This window comes from Pelodiscus sinensis, chromosome 8 (assembly GCF_049634645.1).
Source record: "Pelodiscus sinensis isolate JC-2024 chromosome 8, ASM4963464v1, whole genome shotgun sequence".
Lineage (NCBI taxonomy): Eukaryota > Metazoa > Chordata > Testudines > Trionychidae > Pelodiscus > Pelodiscus sinensis.
In genome coordinates, this window is record NC_134718.1 from 42364878 (window position 1) to 42378446 (window position 13569).

The window sequence follows — 13569 nt, forward strand, 5'->3', positions numbered from 1 at the left end:
TTTTACATTGTCTTTTCAATTTTTAGCTTGGTTTTATTTTTAATACCGTGGTTGTGCCTTTTCTATTAAAATATTATTTACTAGACACATTTTTCTTTCAAGTTCCATACAGATGTATCTGTGAACTAAATATTCAACATGATTCTCCCTTTTGTGAAGAGCTCTACACTTTTCTCAAGTTCAATGTGTGTAAGATTTAGGCACCAGAGTATTATATGTGTAGGGATTTGTGTGGCATTTGTGGTGTGGGGTCTATGTCACCTATGTTTGTATCCTGTTGGTGCTTAAAAATAACAGCAACAATCCCTAAGAGGACTGCTAATGAGGAATTAAGAAGTCTTCACTTTAAACTTCATATTGGCAGCATTCCTAAAAATCACCTTTTTCACTGAAATAAAAATAACAATGTGGCATCACTGACACTAGGAAAATTTCGTTTAGGTTGATTTATCGAACCACAGCTTAGATCTCTGAAGTGACTAACAAAAATAAGGTGGTTCAATATTTTCAAATTAGTTGCTTTTAAAAATCAAATTGTATGTTTGTTGCATGTTCCTCCGCAAGGGCAAAGTGTGACCCGACACACACCTACAAATCTCAGTCTGCAATGAATGACACCTTGGAAAGAGGAAAATTAACTTCCCATTCTTGTTTCTTTGGATGAGCTAGCAAAGTACAGAATAAACTATGCTGCATTTTGGGGGAAGTGCATATAATACAGGTCTAGGCAAGTGTACTCCTTCCCAAGCACAAAACTGGGCACATAATACTTAAACTATGGGTATGTCTACACTGCAATTACAATGTCCATAATTGGCATGTATCAGCTGCCTTGGGAAAGCTCACTGGGTTCAGGCTATGGGGCTTAGTATAGACATTTGAGTCAACCAGGATCTCTGGGATCCCTGAGATGGGGTCCCAGTATCAGCCTGAAATCTACATTGCTATCTTATAGCCTGGAAGCCTGAGTCCTGCGAACTCTAGTCAACTGACTGACCAGCTACAGGGATCAAATAGTCTAAAAACTTTTCCCTTCCCAAGCCAGAATTGACCTGAAAAGGCTCTCCTTTATCACCTGCGCAACAATTATTTCACAGACTCCAATCTCATTTCATCCTCCTCTTTTCTTTTTAAGAATATTCTTATTGTATCACAGTACATACCATTTTAAAAGTGGTAAGTACAGACAGAAGAAAAAAGATAACGATAACAGCAGTAAAGTGCATGTAAGGGCAGGAACAAAACAGTTTTCTATGTGAGTCTTTCTCTCTTTCCTCCCTTATATTTAAGATGTTCACTCTCTCTTCCACCATTTACTGCATTCAGCTTCCTAACATCTAGTCTCCTCATGTCCATGTATTTTCTTCCCATCTTTCCTATTCTGGCTCCCCACCATCACTAACTTTCACCCCTCTTCCAATTTCTCTGTCTGAGTTCCACTGTGACTGCACGGTCTTCAAGCTGGTATGACCTCTTTGTCCATGCTCGGAGCTAAGCCAGTTCTAAGAGTTCAGGGATTTAATTTCAGGGTCTGCAAGCCCTCACCTTCACAAAAAGTTCCTGTACTCCCTGCACTGGAACTTACAATAAAAGCACAAGTGACCCCAAAAAAGGAGCCAGTACAAAGAAGATGTGGAAGGAAGTCAGTTTTCATTTCAGGTTATTGATGGCAGCCAGTCATGGACCTCAGGATTATTATTTACCGCTTGTTTTATGGTAGCAAAAAGAGGCAGAGAAGAGCAATAGTTTGTCCCCCAAAAGCATTAATTATGTATCTTTTTTTCAGGCTGCAGGGCATCAAAATATTTACTGTTGCTTTCAAACTGAAAATCATTACACATTACATTGCTGTTCTCACTTCTTGTTGTGAAGATTTCAGTAGGCTTTGCATTAGGCCCGATGAGAAGAGTCTGGTGACTGCCAAAGTAACAGTCTCCACAAGGAAAAAAGGAAAATTGCTGAAGTGAAGAAGAAAAACAATCTGTTGATTCTTGGTCTTGATATACTTATAAATACTACTCATGAGTGACAGACAATTTAGAGAAGGATGCAATCAGAATGAATTAAAAGTAATTTAAAGGGTAAATTCATATAAACTGCTGGGCTTATTATATTATTCATCAAATTAAAAATTCTACTGATTAAATCACGTTTGGAGATATTATAATTTTAAGGAACATAAGAAAATAAGGACGGTCATACTGGGTCAGACCAAAAGTCCTTCTAGACCAGTATCCTGTCTTCCAACAGTGGCCAATGCCAGATGCCCCAATATGATGGGGCGGGTCGCCTCCCACTTACTACAGCGGCATTCCCCCTGCACTTCCCATGGTGCTGCCAGTGCGTTCAAGTGCAGAACCTCAGCCCCACGGTGAGTTTGTGGTACCAGTGTCCCAGCGGACTTTAGGACCCGGGGGGAGATACAGAGGAGCGTTGCTCCGGGAGATGTGGGGCGCACGATGTTTAAAACCCGGAAGGGCAGGTAAAGAAGGGAAGAGAGAGAGCGGGCGGTATCCCCCCCCCCACCTCCGGCCGAGGAAAGGCTGGTTGTATTCTCCTCAACAGGGGACAGAGACGAGGAAGCTGGGACAGCCAGGCCTGGCATTGTGGAGCTACGCTCTCGCCCTGAACAACTCAACGGACTGAGAGTCGACTAAAGACTTGGACTACTGGGGCCAAGCAATTTGGGTGCACGGGGTTAGAAAATGTTAAGCCAGAAGGACGGCAGGTAGAGGAGAAAGGGGGCTACAACGGCAAGCCCACCACCTACTAGTCATATTCCTGCTACTCTGGTGGAGAATGTGGGTAGTTTAAGGAATAGGGTTTAGGGTTATAAAAATGGTAGAGAGATACCGAGTGGTGGGGTGTGAGAGGGTAGAGGCTATGGAAGCCAATAAGGAATGGTTGGCGGAGAGCCACCGCCAGCAGCAGCAACAGCAGGTTCAGCTGATGCAGCAAATGACAAACCAGCAAAGAGAGCAAAACCAGTTAATGTGGGAGTTATTAGAGATGCAGCAAAGGCTACAAGAAAGTTGGGCTCAGCAGAGGATCCCTTTTGCTGGTAACAGGGGCAACATCGTTGGAGGGGGCAAGGTCGGCCCTGGTGCTCCCACTGAGGTTGATGAAGATGGGCCCAGGAGATGATGCACAAGCTTTCTTGATCACGTTTGAGAGGGTGGCGGCGATAGCGCATTGGCCTGAAGAACATTGGGCCACCCTCCTCGCACCGTATCTCGCTGGCCCAGCACCGTTGGCATACAGAAGCCTGCCATCCTGCAACGCCATGCATTACCACAAAGTAAAAGAGCCATATTAGACCAGACCGGGGTGACCCCAGAGACCCACCGCAGGTGGTTCCGGGCTGAGCAATACCGCCCAGGAGAGCGGCCGCGAGCGGTGATATAATGACTACAGAACCTCACAGGACGATGGCTAGAACCAGAGAAGAAATCCGGGGTACAAGTGGCTGAGATGGTAATATTAGACCAATTCCTGCAGATCCTCTCCAAAGAAAGCCGAGTCTGGGTCCAGCGCCACCAGTCATCCATGCCAGGAGAAGCAATGGCCCTTATGGAAAACTATCTGGCCATGGAGAGAGACAAAGGAAAAAGGCCGAAGACACTAGGGCCTCCAGAGTGGAGAGGCACCAACGGTCGAGCCTGACAAAACAGGGGACGAGAAGGAATGGGGCCAAGTCCCCGGTCACCCAAACCGTTTGGAGAAGGAGTCCGGATGATATGGCATGAACCCCTAGGACAAGCAAGCAAGGAAGAGAACCACCCCCCTCCCGACAGAGGAGTCAACGCCATCTCCCAGTTTGATGTGTACCCCATGCCGAGGGTGGACGAGCTTTTAGAAAAGTTGAGCAGAACACAGTTTCTAGCCACGATTGACTTACCCAAGGGTACTGGAAGATTCCCCTTGCCCCTGCATTCCAAGAGAAAACAGCTTTTGCCACCCCATTCGGGCTATACCACTTTTTAACAATGCTCTTCGGTCTGAATGGGGCGGCAGTTACTTTCCAGAGACTGATGGACAGAATACTCTGCGACCACCATGGGTATGCAGCTGCATATATAGACAACATTATTATGTATAGTGGCTCCTGGGAGGAACACCTACGGCATATCAGGGCCGTGCTTACAGCATTAGCGGAGGCCCAATTAATGGCTAACTCCCACAAGTGTTTTTTGAGAAAAGGGAGGTGGGCCTACCTGGGATACACAGTGGGGGGAGGCAAGGTAAAACACCAAGTAGATAAGGTGGAGGCAGTAAAGGTGTGTCAAACCCTCACTACAAAAAAACAAGAGAGATAGTTCTTGGGGTTGGCCAGTTATTATAGACAGTTTATACCCCATTTTGCCACAATAGCTGTGCCCCTAACTGACCTTGTGAAAGGGGGACAACCCCAGAGGATAAAGTGGGACCACCACTGTGAACAGGCCTTTCAGTCATTGAAGCAATGGTTGACCCAGGCCCTGGTGTTGGCACAGCCAGACTTTGTAAAGCTTTTCATTGTGCAAACTGACACATCGGATGTGGGGTTGGGAGCTGTTTTATCGCAGGAGCAAGAGGGAGCAGAGCATCCCATCCTGTATATCAGCAGGAAACTGTTGCCCAGAGAACAATACGCGACTATAGAAAAAGAAGCTTTAGCCATGAAGTGGGCAGTAGAAACGCTGCACAACTTCCTACTAGGCAACCTGTTCCAGCTGCAAACAGATCACGTGCTGCAAGTGATGAAGGAAGCAAATCCACGCATTATGAGGTGGTACTTATTCTTACAATCATATACATTTGAGGTGTTACATAGAGCGGGTAAAGACCATGGGAACGCAGACTTTTTTTCCCCAGTGCCTGAAGGAAGGGGAAGAGCCAGAAGGGGACAACGCACAAGGGAGAGAGGTGTGTGATGGGGGGGGTCGCCTCCTGCTTACTACGGTGGCACCCCCCGTGCACTTCCTGTGGTGCCGCCAGCACGTTCAAGCGTGGAGCCCCAGCCCCACGGTGGGTTTGTGGTGCATGTGCGCTGGCTGCCAGAATCCCGGCGGACATTAGGACCCAGGGAGAGATACAAAAGGCGTCGCTCCAGGAGACGCAGGGTGCACGACGTTTAAAACCCAGAGAGCGGGTAAAGAATGAGGGAGAGAGAGTGGGTGGTATCCCCCTCCCCTCTCCAGCCGAGGAAAGGCTGGCAGTATTCTCCTCAACAGGGGACGGAGACGAGGAAGCTGGGACAGCCAGGCCTGGCGTTGTGGAGCTACGCCCTCGCCCCGCACAACATGACGGACTGAGAGTTGACTAAAGACTTGGCCTACTGGGGCTAGGCAATTTGGGTGCACAGGGTTAGGAAACGTTAAGCCGGCAGGCCAGCAGGTAAAGAAGGGGGAGCTACGACGGCGAGCCAATCGCCTACCAGTCGTATTCTTGCTACCCCCAGAGGGAGTGAAAAGAACAAGTAATCATCAAATGATCCCTTTGCTGTTATTTCAGAATGGAGAGAGGTAACTAGAGGTGTCCTCCAAAGGTCTGTACTGGCACCAATTCTCTTCAACTTATTTATAAATCATCTAGAGAAAGGGGTAAACAGTGAGGTGTCAAAATTTGCAGATGATCCTAAACTGCTGAAGATACTTAAGACCAAAGCAGACTGTGAAGATCTTCAAAAAGATCTTACACAACTAAGTGATTGGGCAACAAAATGGCAAATAAAATGTAATGCTGATAAATGTAAAATAATGCTCATTGGAAAAAATAATCCCAACTATACATACAATATGATGGAGACTAATATAGCTATAACTGCTCAAGAGAGATATCTTGGGGTCATTGTGGATAGTTCTCTGAAAATATCCACTCAGTGTGCAGCGGCAGTCAAAATGCAAACAGAATGCTAGGAATCATTTAAAAAGGGATAGACTGTCAGATAGAATATCTTATTGCCTCTATATAAAATCATAGTACACCCACATCTTGAATACTGCATACAGATGTAGTCAACTCATCTCAGAAAGAAATATTGGCATTGGAAAAGGTTCAGAAAAGGGCAACAAAAATGATTAGGGGTTTGGAATGGGTCCCATATGAAGAGAGATTAAAGAGACTGGGACTTTTCCGCTTAGAAAAGAGGATACAATGGAGGAATATGATAGAGGTCTATAAAATCATGACTGATGTGGGGAAAATGAATACGGAAAAATTATTTACTTGTTCCCATAATATAAGAACTAGGGGCCTCCAAATGAAATAAATAGGTAGAAGGTTTTAAACAAACAAAAGGAAGTATTTATTTATGCAGCGCAGTCAACCAGTAGAACTCCTTGCCAGAGGATGTTCTGAAGACAAGGACTTATACAGGGTTAAAAAAAGAACTAGATAATTTCATGGAGGTTAGATCCATCAATGCCTATTAGCCAGGATTGGTAGGAATAGTGTCCCTAGCCTCTGTTTGTCAGAGGCTTGATGTTCTACTGCAGGGATTGGCGGTCAAGCAGGAGTAAAGTTGTATAGGCCCTTAGGAATTTAGTTGCTGGAGGGTAGGAAAAAGACTGAAAAGCTCTGGATGGGTGAATGAAAGGCTTACATGGTGGCAAGATGTACTCCAATAGAGCTCATTGAGAGAGCCTCTGTTTTTAACTGTAATAGATACTGTGTGATCTTGGAAAGAGCACTCCCAAGGCTCGAGAAGATGGGAGGAAGCACTAGGATTAGAGATGCTTTCACTTTTGGAGATAAGTCTTATTAGTACAGCACTTTTACTGGATAAAAGAACTGGGTAAACTCTATCCAGAAGGTTAATTCCATCCTTGAGGGACAAGCAACTCTTCACATAAGGACTGGGATCTTGCTTCACCACAGTGGTTGATGTAATAAATTGCTGCCCTGTCCTCCAGCATCACTATGAGTGGCCTTGTGTGGTGTGAACCAGGAAGGGTTGATAAACATATTGTTCTCAGATCCAGGATAACAATATGGAGTGCTAATTCCAATGCCAATAATTTTTCTTGTGTTGTCTCTCTCTTTAGGTGAGTTCCCCAATCTAAAAAGAGATGCATCTATTTGAGGGTCTTAAAAAATGCTGGATGTAAAAATGCGGTTCCAATACAGACCTTCCAGCACAAAAGTCAGTACAAATCTGTTTAGTTCTGACAAGTTTGGACAAGCTTTGTCTATTTGTGGCATACTTGTTATTCATCTCTTTAGGCATCTTCAGTGCATCTTCATGTAGGGAGTCACAAATGTGGAGGCTAACATGTATCCCAAGACCTGTAGATATGTCCTCACTGATGTTTATGGGCTGCATTATAATTGACATTAGATTGGAACTGACAGATTGGACAGAATGGAGAATCTCTCCTAGGGCAGGCAGACTCTTGCTGCTGCGGAGTCTAGAGTAACTTCTAAAGAGTCTGTACTGTGCACTGGAGTTAGCATGGATTTTTTTTGTGGCTGATGCAGAGGACATTGCTAACTGGATCTCTTGGGGAGACCAGCCTCTGAGAAGTCAGTTAACCATATATGTGAACAGCGACAGCATCTTTGTGGGTGCCTTGGTGATATGAAGAGTTTGAAACGGATAACGTGATAGTTTGTCCTTATCATGAACCTTAGGAAATGGTTGTGGGAGCGGGGGTTGGATACATGAATTTAGGAATCCTGCAGGTCAAGGGCAAAGAATCTCTCTTGAATCTAATGATAGAATTATGGTAACTAATGTCACAATTCTGAAGTATTATGTTGGAACATAGTTGTTCAGGTTCCTGAGGTCAGGGATAGCTCTCCAACCTCTCTCTTTCTTGGGAACAAATTACTAATTGGAATAGAGCCCTCTTCCAATGAACACAGGTGAGAAGAGTTCTATTTCTCCCAGAATGAGGACAGAATTAAACTTATTATTTTAAGAGTTCCTCATGAAAAGGGTTCCTGAAAAGAGGATGAGAAGGAGGAACAGACTGGAAATTGATAGAGTAGCACACTTTAAAGACCTCCAATTTCCACTTGTCTGAAATAAAGTATTCTCCAGGCAGGTAGGTAGTGTGATACAGTAGTTGGTTTCCAAATGGGAGATAGTGACACAATCCATGGCCTGGTGGAAAGGACTGCTCAATGTCCTTTACAAAGTTGTCAAAGGTACCTCTTAGAGGGAGGAGTTTACTGGGTAAAAGTAAGGGTGCTTACTGCTCTGTATAGGCATAGGCTTGTGGGGAGTACTTGGCAGTCTTCAACTGAGAATTCACAGGTGAGTTCACATCCTGTGGAGGAGCACCCCAATGGAACATACGCTTCAAGAAGAATCAGAAATTTCTTACCGGATAATTTTTTGATAGCAGTGAGGTTAATGGGAAAACTCTGCTCAAGTAATTTGCAATTATACTAAATAACAGAATTAAAAATTAAGTGCAGGTAAATGCTAAGATCCACTATAACCCTCACCACTTGACTGTTCCAAGTTCAAGACACATTTCTTTGGCATACCTTCACTAATAAACACACATAGCACAGCATACAAAAGCAGAATACATAAAAATTAGAAGAAGATCCACACACACAACTTCTTCCATTGAGAGATGAAAGGAAGAATAACAGAACCACGTTCAACCCATGCTAGTCACTTAATGCACTGGTGGAAGTTACACAGATACCATTGTGCTAGAAATGGTATAAGAATACAAGCACAGTCGAGTTTGTGTTTGCGTGCTAATGGAAAAAACATGGTCCTAAGGAATAAGATTGTGACTTTTTTGTTGTTGCACGTATATGAGGTCATGGTAAGACAACGAGAGTGCCACAACCCTGAAGAGGAATGGGATCTGACTGTGGAAATCCACTACTAGTAGTGCAGCTCTTCCTGATAGCTTTTCCCCTAGAGCTGTGGGGAGGGTATCTGGAGGAACTGGTCTTGTGATGTCAGGATTGGGAACTGACTGTTAAGATCCATTACTGGGAAGGAGAGAGAGCTGATCAGAAATGGCTAAGAGAAAAGCACTTTCAGTGTGCTTTTTAGAAGAGCTACCTGCCCTGTCTGCTCTTTGCACCCATTGCAGTAACCATAAAAGCTTAGTTATCTTCCTGGTTCTTCCAAAGCTGATTCCTTTGTAAGTTAGATTTAGTTCTTGTGATAGGATGTTCCAACACTACACTGCCCTATCCTTGTTAATCTTATACATTGTCCTGATATGACACAGAGGGAGTGAGCTGTTGTTGAAATAACTGGCTTCCATTAGCAAGCATGTGATTGGCAGGATGATAAAGTCTTTTCCATCACAGGTCAGCTACTTTTTAAAAAGAGGGCAATCCTGCTGATCCATCTTTTAGCTACAGTCTCTCACTGAGTCCCAATTCTCCTGCCTTTTAGCTTTGATATGGTTCAAACTTTCCCCCTTGTATCAGCCCCTACCTGTCATCAGCTCCTCTGTACTGAACAGCAAATATCAGGAGTTTGACCTCAGGGCACAATCCGGGTGGGCAGGTAAAACCTGACCAGTGGACTGACTTCCTTATCTTTCATATCCCACAATTCATGAAGAAGTATCAAATTCAAACTAAAAAACAGAAGCATGACCTTTTATAAGAAGTTTCTGAAAAAGGCTATGTTGCCTTTCTAAGTTTTCTTGAAAAGAACTGTCATCTAACCTATTAAGAGAGAAACGGATGACAAAAAAGGAAGAGGGAAAACAGTATTAAATCCTTACTAAAAGGTAACTGTTGTTCTTTATGAATACTTGCATCCCTATGAGTTTCTCATGAGACATATAAGAAAAAAATAAACAAAATAACTCTATATAACTTCAACACTTAGAGGGTCAGTAACAAGCTAATAAAGCTAATTGCTTAAACTATGGTGTCTTATAAAATATCTGATATTTAGTAGCTTCTTGGTATGTGCAAAAGAACTCTGTGAAGTATTATACAGCATGAAAATTCTAGACACAGGTTGCCAATCCAAGTACAATTTAAATTATAATGTATAAGCAGTACCATAAGTATTTAACATATTCAACAACTGGCACTTAAACAACACAAATATTATTTACTTCCTATAGTAAATGAATACACCCTTGCCCCATGCTCCTGCACAGCTGGAAATTACTTTTTCCCTGAAAGAAACGTAGGCTCTTCAAGGATTTACAGCATTTATGATAATGAAAGTTGCAAAGAAGTTGTGCCACAAAGAAATCAATCTTTAAACCTCTCTTCCCTTCAACTAAACTACTTACTATAGTACAAAGTGGAAGGCATTTAATCACCCGTAACACCAGTAATAAGGGAGGATATAAACATCCAAAGGATGAAGCCTACTTGTTAAATCAGGACCTAGGACATAAAATAACAAAAGGAGAACTACATTTCCACATACCGAATTTCACTTTCTGAAATTCTTCTTCTACTTCTCCTATTATATTTCTCTTGTATAGCTTTAATGCAAGCCATGGGTCTCATCCGCTGTTCATCTATTCCAATTTTACACTATTGTAACTTCACTGATTGCAAAATGAGTCATTCTGTATTTAGACCTTTGTAAAAGTGACCTTAGAATCTGACCTTTTAACTTTATCACAGAAAAAGCTGCCCTATCCCCAGTTTTTTGCTCATTAGCACAAAAGAGGAAGGCAGTTTTCAAACAGGATTTTCATTTTTAGAGTCAATTTGGACTGCTGTGAGAAAGCTATGCAGAACTGAAAACTTTCAGAAAATACAGATAATTTGTCATAGGCCCTTTCTTAATTACCTTTTTTTTCCCCTACGTGACTTTTGTCAAGTGGCAACATTGCTGAATAATGTTATTGAAGTGCTTATGCTAATCCCTTCGTTATTTGCTTAACTAATCATTTCACAGCACAAGTAACTTTTTTACAATATTCGTGCAAAAAGCAAAAATATGATCAATTCATTTTTAAAAGATTCTATCAAATAAAAAACTGAGGAAGATGAATTGTTAGTGATGAACACACTAACGAGAACAGGAAATAGAAGTAATGGGATGAAACGAAGATAAGTAAAATTAAGTCTGGAAAATTTTCCTTATGCTGAGATCTGTGGAACAGTCTTCCCAAAGCAGGAGGCTGGAGCCTGTCACTGAAGATATTTAAAATTAAAGTGGACATAGCATTAGAAATAAGCCATCACTAGAGTGGAATGTGGCAGCAGTTTAGCAGGGAAAACACTTGTACATAACAGTTTAGGGACAGGCAGTAGGGAACAATACTATGTCAAATTGAAAATGCAGGATGTAATTCTGTAGGCAGAAGGTAATTGCCCGAAATGGAATCAGGCCAGCACACCAACTTGTATACTCTTGTGCAAAAAGTGACATAAGATCTTAACAAGTTGCAACAATCTTAATTTAGTATTTTAACCACAAGATGGCACCTCTGGTAGCACTGTGCCCCCTAACACAACATGCTGGGGAAACAGTTTATTACTAACTCACAGGGAGGAGTCCCACTAACATCACTTAAAATAACTGATGTTTTTCTAAAGTGGTTACACAGAGAAGTCTAAAAACATGAGAGATCACTGAATTGTAACGACTTCGGCGGTTTTCCAAAGGCAGGAATTAATAGGATAACAAAACCTAAGGTCTTACTTGTCTGAGGTCGATGAAAGCTAACTGTAGGGTGTCCCCCTGGAATCCTGGCACAGGCTCCGAACTAGCGAACACTGTAAGCAAAGTTGAGAAATATTAAGGAGGCATAAATAAACAAACAAAACTCAGCAACTTCTATTCATTACAAATGTGGGGTACTACAAAGGAGTAGACATTAACTATTTTGACAGAAATCAAAGAGATTATAACCGTTAATTCACATTCTCCATCATTTTAAACTCTTATGATCCTCAATTATGACACACTTATCCCACATAAAGTTCAAAACTAATAATAATGCTACAATCATGTGAGCAGCAGACTTTACACTTTTGTCCTGAGGTGAATGATTACAAAAGTATTTTGAAACTATACCAATTACATGGCTGTCAACGTATTTTTAAACATCTGCTTTTGTCATAGCATCTGCTCTATAAAAATCCCACCTCTAGCCAAATAGAAATAAAAGGCAGACACTTAGGTGGGAGTCAGCTTAATGTGCAGACAACAGGTGGAAAGTTCTAAGCACCATAATCAGGACAGAGGAGGAATGTCTGCTCATGCCTTTTAACAAGTTTTTTGATAATGGAATTTTGCTCTTTAAAAAGCCAAGAGTAGGTTGTCAAAATTGGAAGGGCGAAGTATGTTTAAAAGGCAAAAAAAAGTGCAAACGTATATTAAAAAACTAGCTGCATTATTTCAGTAAGATGTGTGACCAATGACATTTGCTGTGAAAGTGTTCTAAAAATCAAACAGATTTCTTTTTAACAACTTATTTTTATTGCTGTTTAAAATAGTGTTAGTGAATTAGGAAAGAAAGCAGAAAAAGGCCATAGCTTATTTAAGGGTTTGTCTTTATAAAAGTTACAAGGAACTTTCAAATTAATAAAAAATTATCCATAACAAGATGCAATTCAAATAAACCCACAATTAGGGAAAAGGCAGAGTGGATGATGTGATCTAATTAAAACTGTCCAGTGGAAGATGATGAATCCTTCAGAAAGCAGAAAGCAGCAGCCACTACCAGCAGTGTACAAAGGTGCTAGCCAGACCCACTTCTGCTTTTCCCTTTGCAGTACCTTGCAGAGCTTTTGGGGCACAATGCTCCAGCAGTTCCTTCTCTTCCTCTCAGAAGCAACACACGGGTTGAAGCCCTCCATCGAATTTCCAGCAGGAATGACCATTTTTGGGTGGCTCCTGGATGCAGCAGCAGCACCCACTGCCATCGGGGCAATTCCCTTTATGGAGATAGAACTCTGGGGGCACATGATGCAGCAGCACACCCCATCCACCTGAACAATAGTAGCACTGAAGGAGGAAGGAGTGCCCAGGTGCCCCAATGAGTCAGCAATTCTAGACACTCTGGGCTGTCCGTGGGGTGGTGAGATTGACTTTTGGATGCAGAAGGTATGGGAAAGGGGAATAACTGAATGCTAAGCCTCTACGGGCACTGGCACAGAGCTAGACCAAAGGGACATCAGAGCATACACTTCATATATGATCCAAAGAATTTCTAGCATCTCAGCTTAGCACCACTACACAGCAACAGAGTAGGAAAACCATTGGTACATGGTGTCCTTCCAGGATAACTGCCCAAAAAGGAGAGGATAGCTTATATATTTTTTAAAAGAACTAATGATACCAAGTAGACTGGAAGTGGGGAATAGTCTATTGTATAAAGGAGTAAAAACTAACCAAGCAGATAACAGGCATTTTCTGGAAGCGGGAATCTTAAGGAAGAGCAAAGGTGATGGGTTTGACACATTTTTAAAAGCTTAAATGATTCAGAGCTAAAGAGTTGTGCACATTGCAAGGCTACTGCACCAGAAGATCTTATCACTCTTCCCTCATCCTTTTACTATTTCTTGTTACATTCACTTGCTGCATCCTGTCTTTATTTAAGCTCTTTGGGGCAAGGACTGCCTCAAGTTGTCTATGTACATGTTTCTACATGCACCTTAACATTGCCATTTCCTGCCTTC

The 13569-nt window shown here is 42.3% G+C and overlaps 1 protein-coding gene across 6 annotated transcripts in view; it reads right to left on the bottom strand.

Annotated features, from left to right (window-relative positions):
* EXOC6 (exocyst complex component 6) overlaps nucleotides 1-13569 on the bottom strand; it is a 212935-nt gene that overhangs the window by 32159 nt on the left and 167207 nt on the right. For all 6 annotated transcript variants that reach the window (XM_025179786.2, XM_006113178.4, XM_006113179.4 and 3 more), the window contains one exon: nucleotides 11588-11661. In XM_025179786.2, coding sequence (XP_025035571.1) covers nucleotides 11588-11661 — 74 coding nt within the window. The remainder of the gene's footprint in view (nucleotides 1-11587; nucleotides 11662-13569) is intronic.